Genomic DNA, 27,892 nt, shown 5'->3' on the forward strand with positions numbered 1-27,892 from the left:
TCAGGGTTATTTGAGGTTATTTATTCTGGATTATTTATGACTTGATGATCACATATGAGTCAGAAATTGATCTCTTGACCTCTTGTAGAGCTGACAAACTTGCATCTTCATATATTACATATGAGCCGTCAAGATATAAAAAAGGAGAAAGTTGTTCTCTACAGCAATGATCCTAATATTTTGCCCAATTGTTGAGACTTATAAGCACTAGTTTGGGTCAAACCTGCATTCTATTTTAATGTTTATAGGCAGGGCCTGGCTCTATTTTCTTTTCCTCCAGGCCTGTGATTGACAGCGCCGTGCGTTGCCCTCCTAGCTGCTGCAGTTCACAGCCCCTGTCAGGGGGGGTGGCAAATGCACAAGCTGGAGAGCGGCTGGCTGCCCCCCGCCCCCCGGTGGCGGAGGCAGCCTTAGTGCGGTACTGTGGGGTGGGGTCACGGGCTTGGCTGGGACTGAGGCGCTGTTGTCAGGTGGACAGAGCGGCGGCGTGTTCAAGTGGGAAGCAACCTTTCATCCCTCACATCCGTGGAGCTTACTTTTTCCTCCTTGGCGGGATCTGGCTGGTGGGTGCTCTCAGCGCGCTGTACTGCACCTGTAAAAACAAACAGGAGTTTGGTCGGAGGCAGGTAATCCGAGCTCAGCGGAGCGCACGGTAATGGCTCCCCTGAGGAGCGCCGGTGCAGTGGAAAGCGAGGCGGGCTCGCCTGTAATGAATCATTTTTTAAACACAGGAGCAGAGGGGATTAATCACAGAGAGGAAGGATTTGAAGAGTCAAGGGGTTCCGCACAAGTGTATGCACTGCCCCCCCCCCTCCCCCAGCCTCAGTCTGCACCACCATCGCAATGTTAGAAGCAGACATCAACTGTTGAGATGACCTGCCAGGCCAGCCTGGAAGTTGCGAAACTGCATAATCATTCAGTAAAAGATGTGCCCTCGCAGGGAAACTTCGAACAGCCCAGAATAGTATAGAGACGTCGTGTTCGAGCAGCAGACTGCGGGAGTCTTTCTTCGGAAACTCAGGACCTAAACGTGACATTTGACCCCCGGTTTGCCAGCTGCAGCTCCACGGTATTAAAGTGAACCAACAAACACACAAAAGTATAAACAGAATGTTGAATCATGTTTTCTGCTAGTTTAACACAGAATGGTCAGTTGTCTATCATTTCTCCTGCTAGCGACCGCGATAATCCAAAAGGGACCGATCGTACTGAAAAGGAGACGAGCGGGAATTTAGGAACGGGCTTTTGAAGAGCACTCGGCGAGCTCAAACAACAGAGCGAATCTGTTGAATAAAGGTAAAGAGCTCTATGCTAATTAGCTTCCTCGCCATTATTAGAATGGGAGATGGAACGTGGGAACAAAGTGACTGCCTCCTGCATCAGAACATGAAACTGTCCTCAGAACTGACAGATGCTTCTTATTTCGGGACAGACACGCCGTTGTCAGAAGTCCCCGTTTGAGGCGGACTTTAGATGTGCACAGGCACTAATTGCCAAGTCACATTTGCAAGAAAGACAGGAGTCAATTTTTGCGCCTTTGTGCTGCTTTTTGTGTCCACACCTATCTGAGGATTGAAGTTCCAAGTCAACAAAAACAAAAATCTGGTCTATTGTTGCAGGTCTCCTGTGCATATGATGTTCAGGTTATTTTTCATAGCACATAATGAAAAGTACTTACGACGAATCTTAAGGGTGTTTTGTGGGTTTCTTTTTTTTCGGATTGGAGCTATTTTCAAGACGTCGCCGCTCTTTTAAAGCGGACTTAAAAGTGTCGCTTCCGTGAGATTTAAAAGTGAGCCGCTTTCAAACGCTGCATCCCAACGGGCACGGAGACATACAAAGGGTTCCGAATCAAAAACAAAACAAAAAACGTACCGGCCACCTTGTTTTGCCAACTCACTCAGCCAAATCTCAAACAACACAAGCTCCCTCCGACATCACAGAGCGGTCGGCCGGGTTCTGCCGCAGGACCACATCAAGGCTGTGGCGCGGGGAAGGACTGGGTTCCAGATCCAGACTGTCAGGATTCCTCCCGTCTGGCGGGTTACCTGGGAGATGAAGGCGCCGAGCGGCACTTCATTTCCTGGCCAGGCACGATCCTCAGTCGAGTGAGCAGCGTGTGCCCGGCGCCGCTCGCGCCGCCCGCCCTGACAGCTCTCCTCGCTGTGATGTAAATGCAAATGACACATCAGCCGTGGCTAATATGTAATCACATATGGCACCCAGCAAGGCGACTGAGGCTCACGACGACATTAATTGAATAAACCACCCCTGAAGTGACTGAGGCCGCGTCAGGGGCCTCGGCGTTGACACGACAACCGCGGACGTCAGGCGCCCTCTCAGCCAATCAGCTGCTTTAATGTCGCGGCCGCCTCAATCACAGGCGCCGTCGCTAATAACGGCCAAGGCGGCGGCGGTACGGCCGAGGACAGATCTGAGCGTCGCTGGGCCCGGGTGCCGCTGCGACTGCGCGGGTGTGCATAATTGGGCCGGGCGCGCTTTAAAGGCGAGAGTCCATTAATAATCAAACAAAGCCAGAGGATGTGTTCCCGCAACACCTGGGAATTCTGCGGTAGCAAATAATGCGAGACGTCTTCCGGGAATTCCCTCCCTATCTGTATGTAAAATTGGACCCTTACCTTTTGAACATCAGTAGGCACCCTCTTGAGGAAATTCAGTATTTCATTATTGTCAATAGTGTACGGGTTGCGCAGCTTCTTGGTAAATTTGTTAACGCCTGTGAAAACAAGAACACATTAATAAATAAAGTTGTCACGACAACTGGCATATTTTTACACCCGGTGCTTGCAGAACAATATTAAAACGAGCCGTGTAACCTTGAATGTGCTGTTCTCGTGTACCAGTAAGTTGGGATGCTGCTCGTATTTATTTATTTATTTATTTACTCCCCTCCCTTGGTGCTCATATTTAAATGGAGAGGGGATTTTAAAAATAAGGAACGACATAACGATGAGGTTTCGTGTTATCTACACAGGTTGTAAATCAGTCATGATCTAACAAGCTGTTTCCCTGCCGAACGGCTGGATTTAATGGCATCAAAGCAGCATGATGCGCGCGTTAAAATGCACTGTTCCATTCATGTTTTACGAGTCAGTTATCAATATTCTTGACTTATATTTGACCCACTTGATATGAATAATGGCTCTGACTTTTCCTCGTCTTTGATTACATCAATCAAAACGTTCCTCGTGTCTATATTAACTGCACACAGCCGAGGAATCGTTAAAAAAAAAAAACGACAACAAACAAACACCCAAACAGAAAAAGAACATCTCAGGGGTCTCCTAATGGGACCATTATATTCACAGCTTGGTGCTATGAACTGCACCCCAACAACATGCAGACAAAGAACCTAAGGACTTAAATATGTTCAAGCAACTTGAAAGGCTTGCCTTGCAACCACAGAGATGGGGGTTAACTGGGGAGGCAGAGGAGTGTCTCGGCTTGTGTGTTTTTCGTTTGATATGATGCTTTTTTTTTTTGGTATTGATTGCGTTGAAGGCGGTGTGGAACCACGGTGGTTGCAGGCTTACAGCTGGAGGAGGAGAGCCCGTTAAGGGCAGCGCGTCTCCCTGACCACTGAGACGACTGTCTATTCTGGATGACTACAGCAGATAATGAGAGGCCAGACCAGGAGCCTACAGACTGCCCAAGGACATCATGCATTATATACAGCCCGCTAGTCCACCGCGGCTTTGTTTTTCACACAAACCCTGGGCCTCGCCTTTGCCGGGCGCCGCCGCATCGGCCCACACTCAGCAGAGCAAATCCACTGCAGCTGTCTGATCTGTGCATCTGCAGAGGTGGACAGTTCCTTCAGCTCCTGGATTTCCACTTATGCCGGGCTGCATAAAGCCTGTGCTCTCCGTTAGAGGGTTGAAGATGCTCCCAGATTTGGTTATATATTGAGATCTAGAAAAGAACTTAATTTAAAGTAAACTTACCCCAGATGAGCACAAGGTATCGCAGCGGGATGAAATACAGCAGCAGCATCGCCACAAACAGCACCGAGCAGGCCAGGCATGACAAGAAGGGCACAGACCAGTTAAACATGCTAGAAGAGAATAAGGACGTCAGATGAGTTCCTGGTTCTTTCAAGATGATTTGATGGAAAGAGGCTCAAAAGGCTTGGGACAAATGTACTTTTTGATTCTTTCTCCAATGTTGGCGAGTTCCTCCAAAACATTCTGGACAACCAGCACTACTTCCTGCACCATGTGGATCTTTTCCATCAAGCCCTTTTTCCCTGCGTCCTGAACACACACACACACACACACACACTGATGAGGCACACAGTTGAGTCAAATGTTGGGCAGAGTAGACAAAGACCAGTTTATCTCTGCTATTATGTGTGATTTCTCTACTGAATGGCCCATAACGATCAAACACTGCACATCCTCAGACTTTGAAGATGAGACGGACTCATCGCCCGGGAGGACGACGGAGAGATTCTTGCTTTTGTGCGGCGCAGACACTAGAGCCGCCCCACAAGAGCCGCACAATCAAAACTGGCTGGTTGATGTAAAGTAGATGAAATGGCCCTCCGCAATCAGGCGGGTGAAGGGACCCGGACAACAACTGCATCCGGCGCGGGAAAGGTTTCAAACTAGCTTTTTTTTATGATCTGTCAGAGCAAGCGCGCTAAATTAGCCTATCAGTAATCACATTTTCATTACAGATGAAGGCTCAAATGCGACTTGTGTCATCCTGCAAGCACTCATTCCAAGAAGAGCGGCATACTGAGTGTTTTACTGAGTAATTTTGATGTCTGCGAGAGCTCGGGCCGCTGGTTTGACCCAAACAAACCCCCGTTATGAACGAAGGCGGCTCTGAGCGGATTCTGAGGCCAGAGATTACACATTTCTGTGGAATCAAAACATCAGGGTGACGTGTTCAGGTTTTAATAACCTACGCCAAGCTGCAACTGTCTCCAAGCTGATCCAATGTCAGGTTGCCCGCTAATGTGAAAAGGCTGCTTAAGTTGCCGCTTTGCAAAGAGAAACTAGTTTGTTGGGGGATTTCTAAATCCATTGGAAAGTAATCAACGGTCTTTGTGAGAGAACACCATCTGGAGGTTCTGCGCCCGCTTGCATCATGTCATTGCTAACAATGAACGGAACGTGAGGTTCTGATTCACTGACATAACACCGAGCCTCACAAAAGCAATAAGTCACAGACAGATGACGGCTCCCCCTCCAAATGAAATAAATGTGATCACATCAAGGCTGGAAATAACGACGAGTGTGAAGCCTCGCAGAGGCAGAGGAGTGACTGGAGCCAGCACAGCAGATAAAGAGTGCTGAGAAGGCTCACATCAAAAGGAGGAAATAATGACAGGAATGATGACAGAGAGTGGGAGAGGAAGAGTGAGAGGGAAAAGTGAGATGAGAGCGTCGGGGGAGGGCGCTCTGATGGACCCTAAAAGGGGGCTTGATTGATGTCTGTATGTTTATGTTACGAGTCAGCTGCAGCCGTAGCCTGTGTGTGCTGACGGGGTCCAGGCGGGACGCCTTTATCAGGGCTTCATGAGGCGCCCCCAGGGAAAACACTGTCAGCGTGCAGAGACTCCCCACTGTCAGGACAACTCCTCTCCAAGAATCGAGCCGTTCCCACACTAGCAGAACCTCCCACACTGGGCTCCGCTCGGTCCAAAAAAGGACAAACTATCACAAATATGATTTCTTTTGGACTCTCCTGAGGGAAGGAACAGTGTGTGTGTGTGTGGGTGTGTGTGTGTGTTATGCTCCATCTTCTCCCAGTTCACTGATTTACTCCCCATCGCATCAGGTGTCAAATGAGCTCATTCTGGGTTTATTTTCGAAAGCGGTGGATCCCGTCAGAGGCCGTTAAAAGCCGATACGGTGTGTTGGGGAACGCATCAAAATTTGTGACCCATTTACTTCGCTCCAAATTCAAAGAGTTCACTTCACCGTGCACATGTACAACAGAGGAAAACAGGGATCTATGAATGCTTATTAATATCATTATTCACGCGCCTCAAGACTCTTCAAATACATCATCTCCTTGGCAACCCAAACCGCGATTATTTATTCGATATTACTGATCATTTCTCTTTTACTGTGGTCCTGCTTGCACAGAAAACAAACCCCAACATAAAGAAATGAATAAAAGATGTCTCAGTGTGTGTGTGTGTGTGTGTGGGGGGGGGGGGGGGGACGGGGGGTAAACTGGGGAGAGAGTAAATGAATCCTAAATGTGAGCTGATTGGAAAAACCTGTGTGAAATCATCTTCTCATTTCACATAAAACTGTAAATGCTTCTTTTTAAGGTGCAGTAATGGAGAACCAATTTGATCCCCTGCACAAAGGTAAACACGCTCTCGCAGACGTGCAGGTTGTTATCAAAGGCTGCAAAAAGCTCATTTAGAATCACTTTAATTAGAGTAAACGCTGCCAAATTTGAATACTCAAACGGAATATTTTTGAAGCGACAAAGACGGGGGCCGCACCGGGATGGATCCCACCTGTGCTGGTGCTCTCTGAGGCTTGGGCGTGCCGGGCCGGGCCGGGCCGGGCCGGGCTGCGTGCGGCAGCTCTTATCATGCACAACGCAGATCGTGACACGGACAGTCTCGTCTGACCGGGGTGGTCAAGGAGACCCAGCGGTGACTCTGGACTGGAGGGGGACAGATGAAGCAACCCTCCGGCCCAGTCTACCACCCACCCACCCTCTAAAAAACCCCTCCTCCTCACCCTTCCCTCAGCTCCCCAGGGCGAGGCTCTGGGAGCAAGTCGACCCCGAACCAGCGCCGTGAGCTGGCGGGGAAGGGGGGGGCGTAGAGCGAGAGCTGTTTCATCTCATTTCTGCTGGAGATCTACTGGTTCTGCCTCTCTGTTTCTTCATGTCGTGATTAAATATTGCCTATCTGCACAGCTGCGACCTGAGGCCAAAGGGAAGTCACGTTGCTAACACATAATCTGTGCGCCGCCTCTTCCCCCCAGGACAGATTTGTTCACAGGCTGAAAATCTGTTGGCTAATATACTGCTGTATCACCGAGATGCCTTTCCACTTCCTTCAGCGTCATTCCTTCACGTTCCCGATACTCTGGGGTTTATGTATTTCCTTCCTCAAGGGGAGAAAATGGGAAAAAAAAGTGGTAATCGTAACCTTCTCGCAGGGAAATGCCTTCATGGTAAACACTGGGGGGGGGGGGGATTAAATGCTTTGAAGGCTTCAAATTTAACACTGATCACTCTTTAACCCCAAATCTTTTTTAAATCAGACTTTGATAGGAGGCGTGACGCTCCGCTGCTTGATCTCGCCGCACGATATCGCATTCAAGTGACAGCGACGCCATAACAAGTCTTTCAAATAAGCCGTCTTAAATGAAAGCTGACAGCTTAAAACAAACACGGGTGACTGCTTAATTAGTAAATGAAAGGAGATATTTCATTTCCTCTGAGTGCGAAAGGGCTTTCGGAAAGCTTCGCTCAGGAGAAGGCTGAGATCAGAAACACACGAGCAAAGAGTACGTTTTCTCACACTCCAAAAAACTCCACATTCCTCGGTTATAAATCGAGGCCTCGGAGGTAAAGACAAATGTAATAACCGTCCTGTGTGGCGACGATATTAAATTTGGTGCATAAACATAATCCTGCCCGATACAATATTCATGCACGCCGACTCTTCCGCATCCCCGCCGTCCGTTTAAGCACCCGTCGCCTGTTTTTCCTCGCAGTGATAGCGCAGCTTAGCACTTTGTGGGCGCAGACATATCATGCGAGTTTCATCAGTGAATTAGCCCGTCCTTTCAGACAGGATTTGGTGGATGTGCCTGTGTTTTTAAAAGAATCTGGCTCTTTTCTTCGCCCCAGGTCACCACAACAGAATATATTGAACGCATTATGGATATGAATCCTGGGCCTAGACACGCAGCACAAGGGTCATCGCTCGGAGGCTTTTGTAAGCTCCGCACTTCATTGCCATAAAGCAATAATGCACATCCCAGTTAACTCTTCCTTCTTTACAGAAAACAGCGGGATGAGCGTAATTGAATATTGTGTGCTGTGGGGAGGTATAATTTTCTGGCTACTTAAAGATTTCCTGTTGTTTTGTTTTTCAAGAGACACAGGAGAGATAAAGTGTATTATTAAACATGGTTGCTTATGATTTCTCACAAACGGACGAGCGAAAACGAGCACTAACCTCCGGGGCGAAGCGCAACTTTGCTGCTCCATTTTACTTTGTTTGCCTTTTTTCTGGTACTCAGAGGTCATTCCCATCCTAACTTTTCGCACACACACATCGGCGCCGCATAAATATGGAGCGACTGCAGCCTTCCCAGCCGCGCAGCACATAATTGACGGTAAATTTGAATTATAGATTTTCAAAGGACGGCGCTATCTCGGCAGAGAACGTTTGTAGATTGACACCGGATACCCGGAGGAGCAGGATGAAGAGCTGCGTGCTGCAACTGTTTCATGAACGTTGCCCTCATTTGGAATGCACAAAAAAAAACAAATCAACATTTCTATTTTTAGTTAGAAAAGATGCAGCCTTGCTTTTGATTTCCACTAAACCACCAAGCAGATAGCTCTTTGGTAATACATGATGAATTTGTATAGGAAGCATGAGCATTCTTTTGTCAACTCCATAGGTCACATGTCCCACGTTACAACTTAACCTTGAATATTCCGAAACAAATTAGGCATATTTTAAATGTAGAAACCAGAAAGTGTTTTTCACGCCCGCTCAACATTTTGAAGACACCCAGACATAGTAAGAAATCAGGAATGTGCCGTTATATATTATCCTTTAAAAGGTTAGAGACAGGATAAAATACCTTTTCGTCTTCCTCCTCTTCGTCACCCATGCTCATGTTCACCTAGGAGAAAATAAAGGGTAGTGGGTGATTTCAAACGAATGGGACATGTGAGCACTGGAGCATTTTTAACAAACACCTCGTAATGAAATTTTCTTTGAGTACATTCACCCCTATTGGGAGAAGCTTGTTTCCATAGAGACTGCATCACAGGGGTGACCTCACACAAAAGGAGAGGTGAAAAAGGGTCCTCCTCACAAGAGCACTGTCACACCAAAGCAATCTCATTTCTCCACAACGTAAGCACACAGAAAAACAGAAAGAGTGTGGGGGGGGGGCACATTTAATTTGGATGCTGTTGCCTAGATCACTTTATATCAAGTCATCGATGACCCCAATGTGGTGCACGCTGTGACACCGCCTCGGAACACAGCTGTGTCATTGCCGGCCAGAGGGTCGCGGAGGGGTGGCAGAGTCTCTGCACTGGATATGGGGGTGAGCCCAGACTTTAACATTGCCCAGGGATGGCATCTTTGCCAGGAGTCGTAAACACAATCACTAGGCTAGGCGTGTCGCTTTGGGGGGGGGACGTGTGAGAGGGCCAGGCTTCTGGCTGCCTGACGAGAGGGCTTACAAAACAATAAAATTGGGGGGCATTCGGTAGTGTGAACGGCATTAACCTTCACAGGGACGCGGATGGCAAACGTAATTTCAATAACGGCAGAGGAGATGTGGTTGGACTACAGCCCGCATGTATAGCTGTGGTGACGCTGAAGGCTTTACTCTATATTTACAGTGATTCCATTTCTTCGGAGTGTCTGTAACTCACTATTTCCTGGTTGGAGCTGGCGTTCCCTGTCGTCAGCTGGAAGTACTGCCATCCCAGGATGAGGAGCAGGAAGAGGGGCAGCATGAAGAGCTCCCAGTGCCACACCGTCACCAGGAAGATCTGAGGAGACAGCGAAACAAAATATCTAATGGGCTTAAGCGCAGCTTAGATCGCGTGAAAAGCCTCGCTGATGGATACAGATTTTTGCTCTCGGTGTTTTGAAAAGTCGCAGACATTTACAACAACTTTTAATATCTTGGAATCCCTATTATGCACAGCGGTAACACCGTGCTGGCTGAGTGTCTCAGTGCAGAACAGGAAATATGACATGGATAGGCAGGGTATGCTGTCTTCTAACTAGCATATCAAATCCTCTTAGATTCAGAGCTAGCGAGGCTCTCTGAAGAGGCACATATGGCAACTGGAGAAGCATTTGCAACATTTACCCCCTCCGTGGTGATGATGCTTAGAAAAGCCAAGACCCCTGGTAGAAATGAGATGGATCACGCTGAATGAGTAATCCCTTATAATTCGGTAAAGAAGTGGTGCTAAGCACGTTGCACAACACCCACTGCATTTCACAGCAGAGCACTAATTGGCCGGCCGCATTTAAACCTATTTAGTGACAGCCTAATGAGTCTGTCTCCGACTGAAATTATCAGGAATGTGTGAGGAGGATAACACCAGTGAGCTGACAGGGAGGGAAAAAAGAAGAAGGAAACCGAGAAAGTGGAATATTAAAATCTGGTGTCAATCTCTTCTTTTTTTACTTGGGTTTTTTTCCCCGTTTATCCCTTAAAAGTGTGTAACTGTTTACCTGAACCTGCACGACAGCAGCGCCACACAGCAAAGCTTCGGGCCCTTGGAGTCTGAACAATATGTTCCAGTTAAGCCTGAGACAGGATGTGAAGCACCGGGGCCTTCGGGCCTCAAACGCCAGCCTGTAAACAGCAGACTGCTCCTGTCATAGCAACCACGGGCACCACCAATGTTGCTCCGGGGGAGCCGGCCCACCTACTGCCACACCAGGTCTGGGTTCAAGCAGCCACCAGGGAAACACTGAACCGTGAGTAAAGCAGACAACGCGACGGCCCGCCTGCCCTGGGCTCCACAACTGTTCTGGACGTTAGATTGTAGGTGAGCAGGAACGTCCTGGAGAGAGGACGCAGGCCTGACCAACGAATGAAGGAACAATATGTTACCGCTGCTTCCCATTAGGCTTTATCTGAATAAGCTATTCTAAGGGTGGGGGGGGATTTAAAGGTAAACAATGAATATGTATGACGTGCAGAGGTACCTGCAGTACATCTCTTCGCTGTTATGAATAACCTACGTCATGAGTTGTCACCCCGGCTCCCACGAGGGAATTCTAAAGCGACGCTCCCCTCACCCCAGAGGAATTCAGCCGGACAGGTAGCTTGTCATATTCCCGGGATTCTCATAAAGGAGAAGCGGAAAAGAGGGAGGGGAAATCGCCTGCCAACTGACACGAGCCCAGCAGGAATCTTCAACCTCCTTGCCCTCCCTGGAAAAGCTGCTACATTAACCACTAAAGTCTAATTGCTTGGTCTCTGTCTTCCTGCGCGAGTCAACAGAGGGAGCCAATTCATTTCCACCCGGGGAGCCAGCACACAGAATCTGTCACAGGTATTCATAATCGCCCGCTAATGCAAATTTCTGGAAAACGGCGTTCTGGCTCGCTGGACAAGATAAAAGCCCACAGAAATACAATAGCTCATGTCTAAACCGAGTGCTTAAATGAGGGTATAAACCAAAACTGTCAGAAACACCTCTTCAATTCCTCCCGTACGGTGTGTCGGCCCATGTGTTCGGGAGTTACATGCTTTTATAACACCGATAAAAACGCTGGTGGGGAAACATCTGGGAAAGCTGCTCGGATGCCATCACTCAGGTGCACAGACTGAGACTTCGCCGTCAGATATCCCAGCGTAATGAGCAGAGGCAGGGCGAGACTATCCCCTTGTCTCATCCCGTCCTCCCGAGTTTCTCCGAACTGGAGACGGAGCTAATTCCACAGTAAGTGGTTTATCTTTTATTAGCCAGCGGCTGAGTGATTAAAGGACGTGGTGGACAAAGTGCAACCTTGCAGGCAAACCTAGAGTATATTTAAGACGACCAAAAAAAAAAAGAAAATGGCGCGTTTTAATTGCTGTCAAAGAGGAGCTAGGATTAAGGAGCTGGCTGTGTTGAAAAATGACAAGCAAAGGCTTTTTTAAATATAGGAACGCTAATAGGTTGAATGAGTGTGGAAATACAGGCATTTATTCAACTGAAATGGACACAAAACAACAAACAAAAAGCAAGGGAGGTGATAATTAATGATATACCTGAGCATTTAGCTTTATGCACAGCAGAATTGGATAACAAACGACTTGTAATTGAGCCACTGTTAGTATGTATATCTGGGAGGAGAGCCTCTAATGTAGGAATCCTCCCTCGACAAACACCATTTAGCTGAAAAATGTCTGTATGATTATGCACGGGGCGCATGGGGAGGGGAAAAAAAGAATAAATTAATAAAACTATTAGTGAAGGAGATGATGGAGATGCACTCTCCTTAGCCACCTGTAAGCGCTTGGAGAAGGGGGCAACCCTGGGCAGCGCGATTCTGCCAGCAGGGTTAAGAACAGCCTGACAGATTTGTTTTATAGCGCCATTAATATGATTCCACTAAATGCGTGCCGCGCCTTCTCGTGCTGCTCCCCTGGCTGGCAGAATCCTGCACCTAATAATAAAGCACTCAGCGATTAAAAGTGTGAATAAAATAACTTAAAGCTGAGCAAGCATGGCAGCTCCCACCACCCACACTCTCCCAGGAGAGGTAGAAAGGATTGTAGCAGGAACAAAGGGACAAAGACACCCTCCATAACAGTTCTTAGCACTCTGTAAATTGATTAACATAGTAAGGGGGTATCAGGGCAGCCTACCAACCCAAACTCCTGACTAGCAGGTGCAGCCCAGGATGCCAAATGCGCTCCGCTCCGTGTGTGCTATTACATAAGAAAACTGGCTAAACAAACACACTGCTCATGGGCACAACATGTCATTGAACCAGTTAATGTAATGTTAAAGCACATGGGCCAGAATAGTAGGTGCAGGAAGCTGCAGAAAGCTGGCCCTACTATGGGAAGATTCAAAAATACCCTGCTTCAAAGGCTGTGTTCCACTATTAGGAGGGTCAGCCGTGGGGGGGGGTTGTAGGTGGATGCCGGATTATGTGAACACAACACAACACGGAGATGACTACAGGCTGCGGGGTTTGTAAGAGAGAAGAGACAGGAAATGTGCATTTGACTGTGTGTGAATAGAATAAAAGACTACTATAAATTAGTCCTGGAAAGGATTACAATATTCCCTGGATTGTAATTGAATAAATAAATGCTATATAAATGGTGAGGTGCAACTTTGAATCGGCCTGAAAGAGCGCGGCTAACAACAGTGGTGGGCTTTAAAGCAGCTGTAAAGGCAGAGCAATGAGACACGTAATTTGTGTTGAGCTCGGGCCAGTGTGGGGACAGGCTTTCAGGGGGTGTCGGAGGCAGCGGAAGCCCAGATAAGATTTCACTTCAGGGCAGGTAGAGTGTGTGGGCAGCTATGGTGCTCTGAGCGAACGTCGAATAAATATTTCACATATGCACAGCTCGAGCCTTATCGACTGGGGAGCGAGCGAGCGAGTGAGCGAGTGAACAAGTGAGTGAGTGAAAGAGAGGATATATTTGAGAAATAAAAGCAATAAAACAGCATTGCTTCGTTTTAAAAAGCCTTTTCTCTTCTTGTGGTGTTAACATTTTAGAGTCCAGCTTTCTAATCTAACTAATTTCATCCTGTTTCACGGTAATAAATAAGCTAAAATGAACAACAATCAAAACAATGCCTTCTATTTTTCTCTTATTCAAGCGCCTAGTCAGTCTCTAATCCATCAGAGAACAGCAGAATCCGGTGCCACGGCTTGTGAGGATGCCTGCACAGAGTGGGGAAGCAGTGAGGCACGCACGTTAGCATTTGCTCCGACGCTAGGCGCGAGTCTTCCCGACTGCCTGACACATGCCAGGGACAGAGGAGTACCAGTATGAGGCTGGACCGGGGCAGTCGGCGGGGGCCCCGTGGTGCCTGTCAGCGGTGGCTATGCTGACCCCGCACTCCCGCACTGGCCACTAGTGTTTAATCCGTGTCGGGAGCGTTAACACTAAGCGACCTCCTGGGTGACAGATCTGCCATGCGAGCCTTCCTCCCCTGAGGAGGTAGCGAGGGAGTGGCACGGCTCCTCTCTCCCTGTCAGCTCAGCTCTCACACACTAACACACCAGGGCCAAGACCAGCCCGGGAACAGCCGAGCACAAGGGCGGACAGGTCGCCGCCTCAGCTGCCTGGGGAGAGGCGTCCTCTGTGACATGGTAGGTGGCGAATGTGCTCACGGCGGTCATTATGATACGGCGCACACAATGAGGTTAAGCACAGCCCAGGATAGAAACACGCATAACGTCATGGAGGGAAAAAGAAAAACAAAACCAGGAACAGACGCACCAACGCCACCTTTAAAGGTGATCGCGTGGTTCCTTTCGTTAAAATCAGACGCATTTTAAAGTGGGTGTATTTACCATTAGCTCATATCAAAGCAAGAGTAGCGAATGGGTTAGTTTTAATTACACCGAATGTGCTCTCAAAAAAAAGAGAAAAGGAGAGAATTTACACAGCTTTTAATGAAGTGAAAATTAGAGTGGGAAAGTTTTAATCTAATTAATAAGGGGATATGTTTCAAGGTTACCCGCTGCCAACATGAAAAGCTGCGAAATGACGGGCTTTCAAACCATCTAAATGATGGCGCTGTCTTAAATTAACAGGCGCCGCCGAATAGTTTGCAAATAATCACTCTGAAACTATCAATAATTAATAGATCCCCCCCAGAAAAAAATATGCATCCATATGGTCCTATCGCTTGACACGTTCCCACCGTGGAGCGTGTGAGAGCTCCCACAGCCGTGCGGAGAGTGAGTGCAGCCCCGTGAGACTGGAGAAACTCACTCTTTATGGCCTCCAGTCCCCCCCAACCTGAGACAAAACAGATGCAAAGCAGAAACAGGGAGACGCTTCCCAGGCGCACGCGGTCCCCTGGCTGTTCCCACAAAAGCTCGTCCGCGTTGCGGTTCGCCGCAAACTTCCAGATCCCGGGCTCGCCGGGTCGCCTCGTTTCCTGCGACGGTGTTAACAAGAACAATTACGACACTCTGATTACGGCTTTGATCGCGGCCGAGCTGGTGTTGGGGGGTTAATGGCCCCGACTGCTCCGACTCTACACAGGTGGTCTCCCGAGACCTTCCGGAGCCAGATCTGACCCCGTCCCGCTCTCGTCTGGGGAGAGGTGACTGTGTCGGGCCTGAAACGTGCCCACTGAAGCTGCCAAGTGTGTTTACAGCTGCGCTGCATCAAACATTCATCAAATGGCATCTTTACGGTGAGTGATGTGGGGCAATCAGCATTTCACAGGCTGTCAAATGCTGCCGAAGCGGTTGCTAGCTGGCAGGGTCAAAAAGAAAATGGTTGAAATACTCACATAAGGTATACAGGTTTCTTTCCTCATCTCCTGACAGATGAGGCACCTCGTATGTTAAAATATTAATTCTACTTAAATACTTAAAGCGCTCTAATGACAGCAAAGCTCTAAATCAGCTTTTAAGTGTAAATGATCCTTCTTCTTTCTTTTCAAACTTTCAAGCCATCCCATCTAAATCAAAATTGCTCTCAACTTTAAAGTTCCAAAGCAGATTAATTTGGCTAATACATGCTCGTTTGGATTTTACCCTTTTTTTTCTTCTTCTTCTTCTTTTTCACGGAGGGAAACTTGTCTGGCTTGGAGATGCAGGATGGAGGATTTCACTCAAGTTGTACCCACAAATGGCTCCTGCAGGGAAATGTAAGTGATCTCTCTGGCGCCGCTGCTGAGGTTTCCAGCAGTGTTCTAGCGCCATCTACAGGCGCCGCTCGCTTGCGCCTCAAGGAACTCTGGGTGACCCCTCCGCAGTCGCTGCTGATGTTCTTCCCGCTCGGTCGGACTGAAATGCACATCTAAAGGCCGTTATTTTATGAAGATTTTAGCTGTCACGTCCTCTCTCTGGGAGAAAGTAACAAGCGCTTGTCAAAGCCGTGAAACGCGCAGATCCTGCGCTCATTACCGCCGCGTAAACACGGACGGGGGAGGGAAGGGGAGGGGGGTAAATTTCTTGTTTGTATTTCCATTCAGCGATGAAAATGTTTATGAAGATCTGCCCGAACTTTGTTTGAGTCCGTGAGAAAGCCTGTTTTCAAACCTCTCCACATTCGCCCAAATCTGCAAACCGGAATTGCGCCATTAAAAGAAGCGGCCTCCCGCAAAACGGAACATATCAAGAAGGGCCCCCCCCCCAACGCAGCATGGCACTGACAACATGTCTCGGCTCTATATTCCTGAAGGGTGAGTGGAAAAGTTCTAAATGCGGAATCCTCCCCATTTCACACACCCCTCCCCCAAACGCGCAGCGTCCTATTCCTGTTCATTTGGTTACTCTGAACTAGAACAACGATCCCTCATGCAAAATCTGAATACGGCGCACACCACTTCATAATGCATACATGAATCTGCATAAACAGGATGCGACTGTAGAACGCACGCTGCGTGGAGGTCAGAAAATTGGCCCGTGGGACTGAGTGATATAATGGCTGAGTATTCCTGGTAAAGCACTACATGAGCGTCCCGCAGTCCCAGTAGAAACCACAGCAGCGGTAATGCATTACAGGATGTGTATGGTGTAAAAGGCTAGGACTGGGCTGCCTGCGTGATAAATAATGTATTGTAATGTATATTAAAGCCCGATCCTATGCTGCGGCGCTTCCTACCGGCGTACCCCGAGAAGCCGCATGCTGCCTGGCGCTGTGGAAAAGAGCAGACACTGGCGGCATAATTATGTGCACGTGAGAGGCAGGCAGAGGCCATCTGTCAATGTCTGAATCAGTTACCTTATTACCACTGCCTAAAGATATAAAGATAGGAGCGGGAGCCGCTTTCATTAAGGTGCACGGCGGCGTGTTACTTTAGACGGATCCGGGCGCTAACTTAATTGCGCGGGTGACACGGAGGAGGGGCCGCGGCGCTGGAGGGGGCAGGGGCACCGGTGTTGATGGTCGCGTGGCACGAAGCGCGTAATGACGGTCGACGGAGACCTTGTTGGCGCCTTGGATGAGTGTCGAACGCTGGCGCGGGTTCAGAGTTTGTGCTGTTGCTATCAATTAAACACTTGTGATCTGCATGTTCCATAGTGATTAACGCTCGTTCAGGGCGCCATCGATGGGGTGGGGTGGGGGGACTTTTCACTTGTTGTACTTTTACTAAGCTGACGAGTGCAGCGGCGGGTTCACCCCGACACCGGTTGAAGCTCCTCTGGCTCCGGTTCAACCAGTGGGTGGGAGTTAATGTCGGAGAGCGTAGCATCTGGGAGGAGAAGGGGGCATCGGGCCCAAAATAAAGAAAGAATGAAAGGAAGAAATGAGCGCCTTCTCTGAAGGGGAGCAGGTGACAGACAAAAATAAGACTGGGCAGCGCGACACTAGAATGATGGACCCGGGGAGCTCCTTGTCTTTCTGGGGTATCTTTTTGTGTGCCTGAGTCCTGAACAGCAGGTAGAGTAGAAGTGGAAATGAAAGATTAGAGTGTGCCACCACACACTCCCGTCGCCTGCAGAGGATCTAATTATAGGTAGAAGAAGACGGCCCGGTCCCGCTGACCTGTCACCTGTCAGGCTGCCTATCCTTCTGCCCCGCTGCCCCCTCCCAGTCTCTCCATCAGCCCTGGAAGACCACACGCTTACTGAAGTCTCTTCCTCCTTCCCCGCTGCAACTTTCTTTCCCAGATAGCGGCCTGCCTCCCACTCTATCCTTATACAATCAGCTGCATTGTTCTCGGCCCTGCTGTCTGCGTGTCTGTCTGCCCGTCTTGCTGTTCTAAAGGCTGTGATACACTGAGCTCGGCCACCGCCTGAGGGGGATTTGCACCTCCGGATCAGTGAGAAGGGCTTATAAAATACACCAGGTATGAATTGCATGTCATTGGGAGACAGAGCAGACAGAAAGAAAGGCGGTGAAAGGAGAGTTCTTCACACACCCTGTCTGTGACCGCTTCCTCACCCTGGCGCGGCGCTCGCAGGGCTTTCGTGGCGAGTGTACGCGCTTAATCAGGACATTAAATGTGCTGTAGCGAGGGGGATTCGCACGGCGATTCCAGATTATTCGAGATTAGGACCTCAGATCACATCCCCTCATTAAAAGCAGCTAAACACAGACATTTACACGAGGTTCGAATCTCGCAAGCAGGCTGTCGCAGCCGAGGGAGACGAGGCCGTGATCCTCCTCGCGGCGTCCCGCGGGTTAGCGGGGCTTTGCTGAGATGTCAGACGTACAAACTTCCAAAGCCGACCCCTTCAAACGCACTCTAATGTCATCAGAAGCGAAAGAAAGCCAAGTGGGGTTTGATTTAAGGGATGAAGCACGTCCATCCGATACACGCGGGATAAACACAAAAGGCGGACGGCGTTTTTTCATGGGAACAGGCTGGCAGACGCAGACAATGGCTAAACCCAAGATTCGGATTCACCGAAAATTAGAGGAAAAAAAAGTTCAAACTCGACAGTCGAGAAACGGGACAAAACTCTCTGCCCCCGAGGTGTGAAGAGAGTTCATTTCCATGACTTACCAGAAAGGCTATCAGGCTCCGTTGTGTGCTCTCCCACTGGAAACAGCTGTTAATGTAGCGTAACGTGTGCAGGACTGCTGTGCTGATTTTTCTAACCCGAAATATATTCTGGGCAAGAACCTAATGGGAATTAATTGGGACAAAACACCAGTTAGTGTCATTTGAAACCGGACATAATGTTAATGCTTCTGCAGGAGGGTTTAATGGGCTTTACTAGACTTGCTACTTGGGAAATTTTGGACGTTTCACACCAATTAAAACAACGTCCCATTCAAACAACGACCGCGCTTTGTGTTAAATGGCTATTTCGCGACTGGGGTGAGAGGAACTGGCGAATGACGCTTGGAAAGCTCAAAAGGTGACCTTTTTGGAGAACTTGGCGCTTTCCTCAGTCAGGTCGGACTCTTTCGGTTGGAAGGTTCTGATACCAGCTCTGACCTGTGACGATCAAACAAACCCAAGCTGATTCCAGATCTGGAGTATTTTCCCAGATCTGGTTGGATGCTAGCTCACTTTGTTATAGATGACCTCCAGCACCAGTGTGATGGTTCCTTTCGCAGCACATCCCAGCTCTTCTTTCTTCAACAGCAAGCAAACCTGCTGGCCACTCTGGACCTGTCAAAACATTTGAAATATGTCGATGGACTGGGCTTTTCACAAGGTTCGAGGCAAAGACACTTACGGTCAGTAAGGGAATGGCTACTTTCCCCAAAAAGCTTGGTGCTTTGTCTCCGTTTTCATCCAGGACAGTCAACTGTATCACACTATGAATGTCTTTAATGGGACTGGAGGCGAGATTGGTTATTCAGATTTAAGGTTGTTGCTCCAGAATAAGGTGGAGATCCTGCGTTATCTTACAGTGTAAAAGCTTTGCTCCACTCCGGATTGAGGGTCTTGTAGACCGTGTGAGTCTGAAGCTTGCTGTTACCCAGCTCCACCACACAAAAGGGGTTGCTTTTCCCTGCAAATATTAACATTTTAATCATTTAGTAGGCAGAAAACTACCCACCACTGTCATCAAAGAAGAGCTCAGGTTGAGCGAAATTACCGTTGAGGTCCGTTGCAGGTAGATCGTTCGCCCTGATGACCTTGACCTGAAGGAAGCCAACCTCATGCACACACCTGTGCGAGTTCTTTAAGCTCTGAAATAAAGGAAAGGGGGGAGGAAAACATTCGGAATTGCAAAGGCGGCGGCGTAAAATCAGCCGATGGGAAGAAATCACGAGGGATCTTACGAATTTCTCCTCCACCGAGTCTCTTTCATCCGGCCTCTCTAAAGGAGCAGCTTCGATGTCAGAGATGGAGACACCCCAGCAGGGTCTCAAGGTGACCAGACACACCAGCCTGCCCTTTCCCGGGTCCAGCCCATGATTGTAGAGCTGCCTCTCATTAATTGGTACCCTTGATAGGTCAATCTCAAACCTGAGACACAAGAGATCCGTCGGAAGACATAAGGCCAACTCGTGCTGCGGGGAGGCCAATGCGAGCAAAACGAGCACGCTAACCACTCGGGGATACTCACATCCCCCACGACTCCTCGGCCTTCCTCCCTCTCTTAGAGAAGACCTCCACCTGCAGAGGCTCCTGATTATCGTCAAACTGATTGAAGTCAAACTGCTCTCTCCACTGGGGATTGGCCTGGATGCAGAGGTTCTGAGGGCAGCGAAGACGCAGACTCGTTCATCACATACAGTAACGCTCACACACACACACACACACACACACACACACGTTCGGATGCAGTGTCGAGTTTAATGCCCCATCAGCCTGAGCAGCTCCTGCTCGACAGCTGGATTACGTCTTCATTCGGTGCAACCAGAAGGAAAGCGGGAGAGGAGACGGAGGGGTGTGTTGTGGGGATGTGTCTCTATTTGTGCGCGCTTGTACGTGCACACCTCGGTAGCCACTCTGGGATTGTAAACGCTGACAGCTTCCAATTAGAATCAGCTTTGTCCAACAAACAAACAAGCGGAGAGGAAAGCGGCGAGGTTTACAGAGAAAGAACACAACAACACGAGACAAGTGCGGAGGGAATCATCAGGGGGGGAGGCCGGCGAGCACAGGTAGATGAGCAGAGCATGCTGGGTATGCAAATGAAGGCAATGAAGCCCGGCACCCGAAGCACGGGGAGAAGTGAGTGGCAGCCTTGCCCAGTTTAATGAGCTGCTTCTGCCACGGCCCAGTGAGCCAAGGTGGAGGTGAGTCACTGACAGACACCTGCTGGGAGAGAGGGGCAGCTCCCAGGTAGGGGAGGGGGGAAAAGTGATACGCAAAGAGTCGACTTAACAAAGAAGAAAAAATGGAGAAAGTGGAATGGAAAAGAAGAGGAAAGTAGCTTAACAATTGCCCGACCTTGCTTTTGTATTTCTGATCGCCGAGGCGAAAGCGGACGTAAATGTCGCCCTGGCCGTACTGGGGCAGGTCCTGTCCCTCCACCAAGGTGATGCCGAGCACCCCGGTCCACATCCGGTTCTTCGACTGGTTCTTCGGCGTTTCGGGAGGCCGCTGGTTCGCCGCGGCTTGGTTCTGCGGCGGGACAACAAAGGTTTGCCCTTCTGGTCACCTGGCACCCCGCCATGTTCACCGGGCACGTGAAAGCGGGACAAAGGGGTTACACTCTACTGCGCGCCGCCGCTGGAGCACATTAGCACGTCCCTGCTGGCGGCAGAGCCACGCTGTGGAGGCTCCTGGGGGACGGAAGCGGAGGGCGAGATGACAGTGAGCAGCCAGCTGTCCCCGGCTGCGACAGTCCCACTCATCACCGGCTTCCAGACTGAGTGTGGGGAGACGGGACGCTTGCCTTCCCGGACCAGCGACAGACGGCGACGCTGAGTAATGATGCGAGCCACGTAGCTCTCTTATCAGCAAACCGTGCGGCCGTGCAGCGCGTGCGGCCGGGGTCTGCCTTACAAATCCCGTTAAACTGATCCAAATTTAAAATAGGCGGTGCGTTCGAGAACTGTTCTGGACGTGGGGGACCGACCCTGTGAATACCCCCCCACACCCTCCCCTTCTCGTGTCACAACCCAGAGAGCGAGGCCTTGAAACGGCTCCGTGTTAGCGTTCCCGCGAGGCCGGGCAGCGACAGGCCAAGGCTGTAAAAACAAACAGTGGAGAGGTTGTAATTAAAGAGCAGGGCCGTAATCTGCTCTAGCCTCTTTGATTGCCCGGCTCCTCCGACTGCCCCGGCGACGCCGCTTCAAACGGTCCCTCCCGACTCCCCCCGCCACCCCGGCCCCTCCTCTCCGCCGCGGGGTCACAGCTCGCGTTGCCACCCAATCCGGAGGGGATCAAAGCGCGTCTCAGAGACCTGAATTAACATGGAATACCACAGGCACGGCCCTATAAATATCAGCCCCTTCAAAAGAGAAGGAACAGAGGGAGTGGAGGAGCGATAGAAAGCAGGCCTCAGCCAAGTCATCCCGAGTGTTTATCTTGGACACATTTCTATCTCAGCGGCCAATAAAACAATTCCACTTAACTGTAAGTGGCCCCTAAAGAGAATCTATTCCTGGGCCTAAAAGGGCCATGCGATTGCTTCCATATGGTGGGACAGCATGCGGACAAGCACGATGAGCTCAGACCCGGGTCCATTTGGCTGGTACCTCACTGTCCGTCCACAGCTGTGATATTACATCCTAACATCTGGGTTATTGCCCGCCATGCCTGGGAATTATCAACGCCGCCGATCTTAGGCATCCCACGCTGGCAGCATGCCTCGAACAGCAGTGCCCCCCCCCTCCTCCTCCTCCTCCTCCTCCCCGTCCTCCCGCCCACCCACTTCTCCCATACGCCCCCCTCCTGTTTGAAACACTATCACACAGCAGAGTTTCGCTCAGGCGCTCGCCATTCCCTGGTTCTGTGGCGGCAACACAGAGGGACGAAATGACGTTCCGGATGGAGGGGGCTGTCAGTTGGGCGTTCAGCACTTTCAGAATAGGTGTTAAATGCAATAAGATAGGTTTTTCTTATCCAAAAATTGAGACGGGGGGGGGCAGACATTGTTACATTGTTAATTTAGCACTGCGATTTAGGCAGCACGATGTTGTGAGGAGTCCCATCACACATTTCCGTCTCCCTCGGAGTATCTTTAACCATCTGCAGTGGATAACCTACGATGCCGATGAGAGTGGCTTAATTCCTTTGTCATCTAATTTCAAATTTAGATGGTCTGCTGGACCATCAAGAGACCGAACGGTGACAGATGCAATGACTGCATAGGTGTGAATGTAAACCCACTCGCTCCAGCGTGTGTCCCAAACAACAAGCCTCCTATTTCACTGTGAATCTAATTACGGCTGGAAAACACTGGAAGCCACTTGAGAAGAAACGGAACTTTGTTTACTATAAAACCAAATACTGCTGCGTGATTCCTGTCTGAACAGGTATCCAAGACAACACGTTCAGTCAATATTGTTATATTTCAGTTGATCAGACCGTAATATAATACTGCACTTTTATCACAGCAAATGAGCCCACTGAAAATAATATGCAATGGCAAAAAAATAAGAAAAACCCACAAAAGAACACAGGCTGAAACCGTTGTTACACACAAAAGCTCGCCTTAATCTCACATGCACGATAGCACGGTGAGATACTGCCCCCTAGCGGCCACCGGTTTAACAGCAGCGGACTCAAAACATCACCTTTGATGAAAAATCCAACACAAAGGTTAACAAACATGCAAGAAATCCTCGTGCGCGTGAAGGAATGTGAGGTAAAGTAATGTAAATATTAACATGCATACCTTATTCTTCTTTTGAGCCCATTTCTATGAAAACAAAACAGGAATTAATACCATGAAGACATTCAAGTATTTGACACCAGAAACAGTCGTACCGGGCCTTTTTTAATGGTGGCATCTCGGAACATCAAGCACAAATCAACCAAAATGAGGCCCACGTCATCTTCTTTACTTTTTGGATCCTCAAGCTGCAGCTCCATTTCGTAGGTTCTGTGAACAGAGAAGTTAGGACGACTATCGATGATCCCACCCTCACCTAAAACACACAGGTAACTCAAATCATCTTACTTGTACAGATCAAAATCTTTCAGGTATAAACTGCTGGAACCCATGAACTCATCAGCGGTCCGGTTTTTATTATAGACCTGCAACAGAGTCACTATAAAAAAGCCACAACACAAGTGTTCTGTGTGGAGTCAGCAACCAAACAAACGCAGCCTACCCGAACATCCAGGGTGTGTTCTATGTCTCGAAGAGGGTAAGAAAGGGACTCGTTCCACCTTGGATTCAAACTTTTATAAACGACTTTGCTCTTATAGAACTGTTTGCCGTCCAGTTTGAACTTCACGTAAGGGTCACTGGTGCCTGAGATGGAAAAAAGAAAAAATAAAGGCGTCACCGGCAATTATTCAATTTAATTCTAGTTATTGAATTGAATCCCATTAAAAACAAATGAGGCCGCTTAAACCAGTAATGTACTCGCGTTCTGCCCGTGCTGGGTGTGTGACACTTTAAAATGTGTGGTACGCCCCACACACGGTGAAAAGAGAGGGATGTCGCTGTTTGATTGTGAACAAGTAGAAACACTCGCCAGCATGAGGTAACCAGAAAACCTAAATGTAGACGCAACTGGTGTTAATCTCCCAAGACTGTTATAAAAGTCCGCCAGTGAGTGGGGTGGGGGCGTGGGGCTTCTTTGTTTCTGCAATTGCATGCAGATTGGCCGGGGAAAAAGAGAGAGAGAGAGAGAAAGCCAGTCCCATACCTTCATTTGTATAGGGGAATAAAGGGGTGCTTGAGAGAGCCTGCAGGGAGGCTTGAATCACATGACAAAGGCCCTGTGGGGATGGGCTGTCAGGCCTGTCAGCTCCCCACTCCAAATGAACATCTCGCAAAGGCGGGCAGGACCCACAGCAGCTCCACCCTGCCAGCCTGTGACAGGGAAACCTCCAGGCAACTTGACAGGAGGAGAATGTGGCAGCTCGCGAGGAGAAAAGCTCTGGCATGACTGAACGGTGACGATGGAAATTAATGGTGGGGGGGAGGGGGGGGCTGAAGAGATGGGGGCTGGTGGCGTGGGGCCGTTTTTTAGTATGTAATGGCAGTGTTTGCCATCGGTGAGCAGTGTTTATTGTGGAAACAGCGGCGAGACGTATGTGTGTGTGGGGAGGTGGGGGTGCATCTCCATGGCCCCATCTTATCGAAGATGTTGAACTTATTCACTCAACTGTTAGTTGAAAAGTTCTGTAGCTAAATAAGGGCCTTCAAAACCAGCAAGGAGTAAATATTAAAGATGCACGGTGACGTTGGCTCAGGTTATAGCACAACTTATTTAACTTTTACACAAACACTACAGATGTTTAACACAACTTGCTACTGCAAAATTATTTGGACTAAAATGATCACTGTCCATTTTTTCTTTTATTACATGTATCGAAAATACAAAAGGCCACAGGTGAATTTTAGTGATAGTGATAGTTGTAGTTCCAGATCGGTCCACGGGGTGTCAGTGTTTCGCCGGAAGCGTGCACCGAGTTCAATGATCCGAGTTAATCTGATCATTTGAGGACACACAACAGCTATAAAGATATGTTTGGCTCTAGAGGATCCACTTGGCAGACCTGTTGATCTGTGGTGACAGTGTGTTTTTTTCCCATTTATTATCTATGGTATGGTATCTATGGTAGTTTATTTGTTGCTATACTGGTTTGACAACATTCTTTTCTCGTGTTTGTTGTGTTAAGTGTGTGTGTGTGTGTGTGTGTGTGTGTGTGTGTGTGTGTGTGTGTGTGTGTGTGGTGTGTGTGTGTGTGTGTGCTGTTTGACTGAACACGAAGAGCGATCAGTAGTGAGGATCTGTGCTGTGGCCTCACCAGAGCGCTTGTTATTGACGGCCAGGTTCCTCCCCTGCTTCAGGTTGATGTTCAGGACGTATCTCTGGAAGGTTTGAGGAGCCTGGACTTCAACTCCTGCCGCCGAGCCCTGTAGTTGAAATCCATTGGCTTCACACCACATGCTTGGCTCGTGGTTCAAAGGTGACGGCAGTAGCGTGAGTACTCACAGAGTTCTCCAGAGGATCGATCACACTTTCGCAGTAGAGCTCCAGCTGTTCACTGGACATCTGCTGCAGAACGATGGGATTAAACACAACACCAACAATAAAACCTCCATGTTTGCACAAACCTGATATGAAGAGCGTCTCTTCAAATCTGCCTTATTAGAACCACCAACAGGATGAGCTCAGAGCAGATGAAAGTACATTCCTGTCCTAAAATGATGCATTTGTAACGCACCTCGAGGTCTTCGGCGGCCTCCTCGGCCTGGAGCTGCTCCAGCCGGGCCTCCTCGGCGCTGAGGTCCTTCATGAAGAGAGGGGAGCAGAGGTCTCGGTCCAGGTCCTCCGAGTCGGTCATCCAGGGCAGGTTGACCCGCTCCTCGCTGGAGGTCCCACAGGCTGAGTCCAGAGAGGTGCCGTCAGCGCTCTCCAGGGGGGTCCCCAGACCGTCCAAATTCATATACATTCTGTCTGTGGGGGCTTTCTTCATCACTGGGGGAGTCCCCCTTTCAGAGGGCTGTCTTTGCTCACACGGGGAGCTTCTCTTTGGTACAGTCACTTGTTCTCCCTGCCAGTTGGGTCGGACCAGCGCCGTGGAGATGCTGTTTGCTGGGGTGTTCTCCGAATAAAGTCTTCCTCTCTCCTCGACCTCCGGTTTAGGTGAAAAAAATGGCGTGCTGGGAAAAACAGACCTCGGGGTGGGAATCGGGTCAAAGGTAAATCTAGGTATTTCCTCCTTGACTCTTTTCTGTACCTGCGCATACAGGACTGCAGGTGGGGAGCTGACCCTATCCTCCGAGTCCATCCATCCATCTTTAAGCTCCTGATCCTGCACCAGCGCCCCAACCGGGGCACTTATTCTATTCAAACCACCATCCGTGCGATGCGTGCGGACTCTGACTCCAGTTTCTGACACCGAATCGTACGGCCCGTCGGTCTCAGCGGTCTGTCCCCCGTCGGTGTTGCAGCAGCTGGCGATGGAATCGCTGTCGCTCACTCCGGGCGACATGCCGAAGTAGAGGCCCTCTGGAGCGTTGGCCAAGGAGAAGGCTTCACCTGGCACTAAGGTCAGGTTTGGTACGGAAATGCTGCGGCGGTGGGCCAACATCCTCCCCGGCTTGGTCTCTCCCTTTTTGCGTTGCTTCAAGGGGTTGCCCAACTTCCTCAACTGGCGCAGGTTTCCCAGGAAATTCTTCTTTTTGACTTCCATGTTGGACGGTTCGCTGCTAGAACAGTGATTATCACAGTTAGCGCTGCAAAAAAAGGCGTTGTTTTCTTTTTGTAATCTCCATCAGCGGACTGATTGTTTAACTATTTCCAGGTTAGTGTTTATAACCAGTAACAATCTGTCATAGGCAACAAAATAAACACAGAAAAAGTAGCCAAGATGTTACAATTCCAATAAAAAATGACTTGTCTGCGGCTAGGTTGTATCATAAGTAACAGATAAAGGTTCACTCCGTACCTGCAGAGCCACAAACCGAGTCAGTCGACAACAAGAGCGGCAGTAAAATTCCAGAAACGCATTTCAACCATCCTAACTATGGGTGCAAAGACGCAGGCAGGGGAAGTCACAGTGGCGGCTGATTGGTGGAGACGCCACACCGGTGAAACTCGCCTTACCAGTCTCACAGGACGGGTTTCAACGACTGTGACTCTTTGGCACAAGGGTTTGTCACATCCTCCGGGACGGGCGAAGCTGGCCGTGGTTTCAGGTATGTGGGAGGTTGTGGGAAGCAGAAACCTGAGGGCAGCTTATAAAGAGAGGAAACGCACAGTGACGCACGGATGAGATGACAACACAGCTACACAGAGGACAGAAGGCTGAGCAGCCGGATGCTTGTTGAGCTGAATAGCTCTGTTTGTTTGTATTCATGAGACTATTTGTCTCTTTTTAAGACTTGAGTACTTTACACTTGCTCTAATATGTGTACTCTTACAAGTCCAAAAGATATTTAATGCCATAATCTAGAATAAATCTGCAGTACAACACAGTCCCAAAATACTGCTGATGGATCCCACGACATGACTGAAGCATATGAAGCATTGGCTAAAATCTGTTCTTTCTTCTTTTTTTTCCTCTTCCAATCGTGTCTCGTGTTTTCCGCGTGGCTTTGGCGCGTTTCTTTCACACAGCCCCACATCTGTTTGCAACAGAGGGCTCAAGTCAAAAGTGAACATTTGTGTTTGCGGAGCATCAACTATGGGTTTTTCTGCAAACATCTATGTGTCGGCGCAACAGACCCGCTGGTGTTGGTTCTCCCTGCGTGTCTGGGCCTAATACCGGAGGCTGGATGATGACAGATGTGTCGGAGTCTGGACCGAGTCTCCTTCAATATTTACCAACGTCTTTAGGAGATCAGCGCCACATGAAAGAATCCCAGCTTGGCTCCGAGTTGAAAGGCAGGGCTCAGGCTCTGAAGGGGGCAAGCTCCTGTGGCAGGTGGCCTGTCGCCCCCTTTTCTTGCACAACCCAAACATCTCTAAACCCTTACACATGC

The 27,892-nt window shown here is 49.2% G+C and overlaps 1 protein-coding gene across 6 annotated transcripts; it reads right to left on the reverse strand.

The window, feature by feature from the left end:
- Positions 1 to 27,013, reverse strand: mctp2a (multiple C2 domains, transmembrane 2a). Of its 6 annotated transcripts, none has more exons than XM_057050928.1 (25): positions 26,857 to 27,013; positions 25,630 to 26,614; positions 25,398 to 25,460; positions 25,210 to 25,318; positions 23,559 to 23,701; positions 23,405 to 23,481; positions 23,212 to 23,326; positions 23,120 to 23,143; positions 20,725 to 20,898; positions 19,895 to 20,025; positions 19,608 to 19,794; positions 19,421 to 19,514; positions 19,231 to 19,333; positions 19,055 to 19,157; positions 18,886 to 18,987; positions 18,736 to 18,810; positions 18,373 to 18,492; positions 10,652 to 10,785; positions 10,451 to 10,574; positions 9,634 to 9,753; positions 8,826 to 8,867; positions 4,165 to 4,274; positions 3,966 to 4,075; positions 2,640 to 2,737; positions 1 to 592 (listed from the first exon to the last, which is right to left on the reverse strand). In XM_057050928.1, the coding sequence occupies exons 2-25, from the start codon at positions 26,599 to 26,601 to the stop codon at positions 533 to 535; spliced, it is 3,390 nt and encodes a 1,129-aa protein (XP_056906908.1). In that variant the 5' UTR covers positions 26,602 to 26,614; positions 26,857 to 27,013; the 3' UTR covers positions 1 to 532. The 6 variants fall into 6 exon arrangements, with proteins under 6 accessions (XP_056906908.1, XP_056906907.1, XP_056906909.1 ...); XM_057050927.1 differs by having other exon boundaries at positions 25,630 to 26,617; positions 26,857 to 26,990; XM_057050929.1 differs by having other exon boundaries at positions 25,398 to 25,457; positions 25,630 to 26,905.
- Positions 27,014 to 27,892: the final 879 nt, after the last annotated feature.

Source organism: Takifugu flavidus, chromosome 13, assembly GCF_003711565.1.
Source record: "Takifugu flavidus isolate HTHZ2018 chromosome 13, ASM371156v2, whole genome shotgun sequence".
Classification (NCBI taxonomy): domain Eukaryota; kingdom Metazoa; phylum Chordata; class Actinopteri; order Tetraodontiformes; family Tetraodontidae; genus Takifugu; species Takifugu flavidus.

Bases quoted from the DNA above. Each gene is read 5' to 3' on its own strand.
- mctp2a (XM_057050928.1), bottom strand. From the start codon at position 26,601: ATGGAAGTCAAAAAGAAGAATTTCCTGGGAAACCTGCGCCAGTTGAGG. The intron at 19,795-19,894 runs GTGAGTATCCCC...CTTGTGTCTCAG, and splicing joins GCCGAGGAGTCGTGGGGGAT to GTTTGAGATTGACCTATCAA. The intron at 19,334-19,420 runs GTAATTTCGCTC...TAATATTTGCAG, and splicing joins ACCTGCAACGGACCTCAACG to GGAAAAGCAACCCCTTTTGT.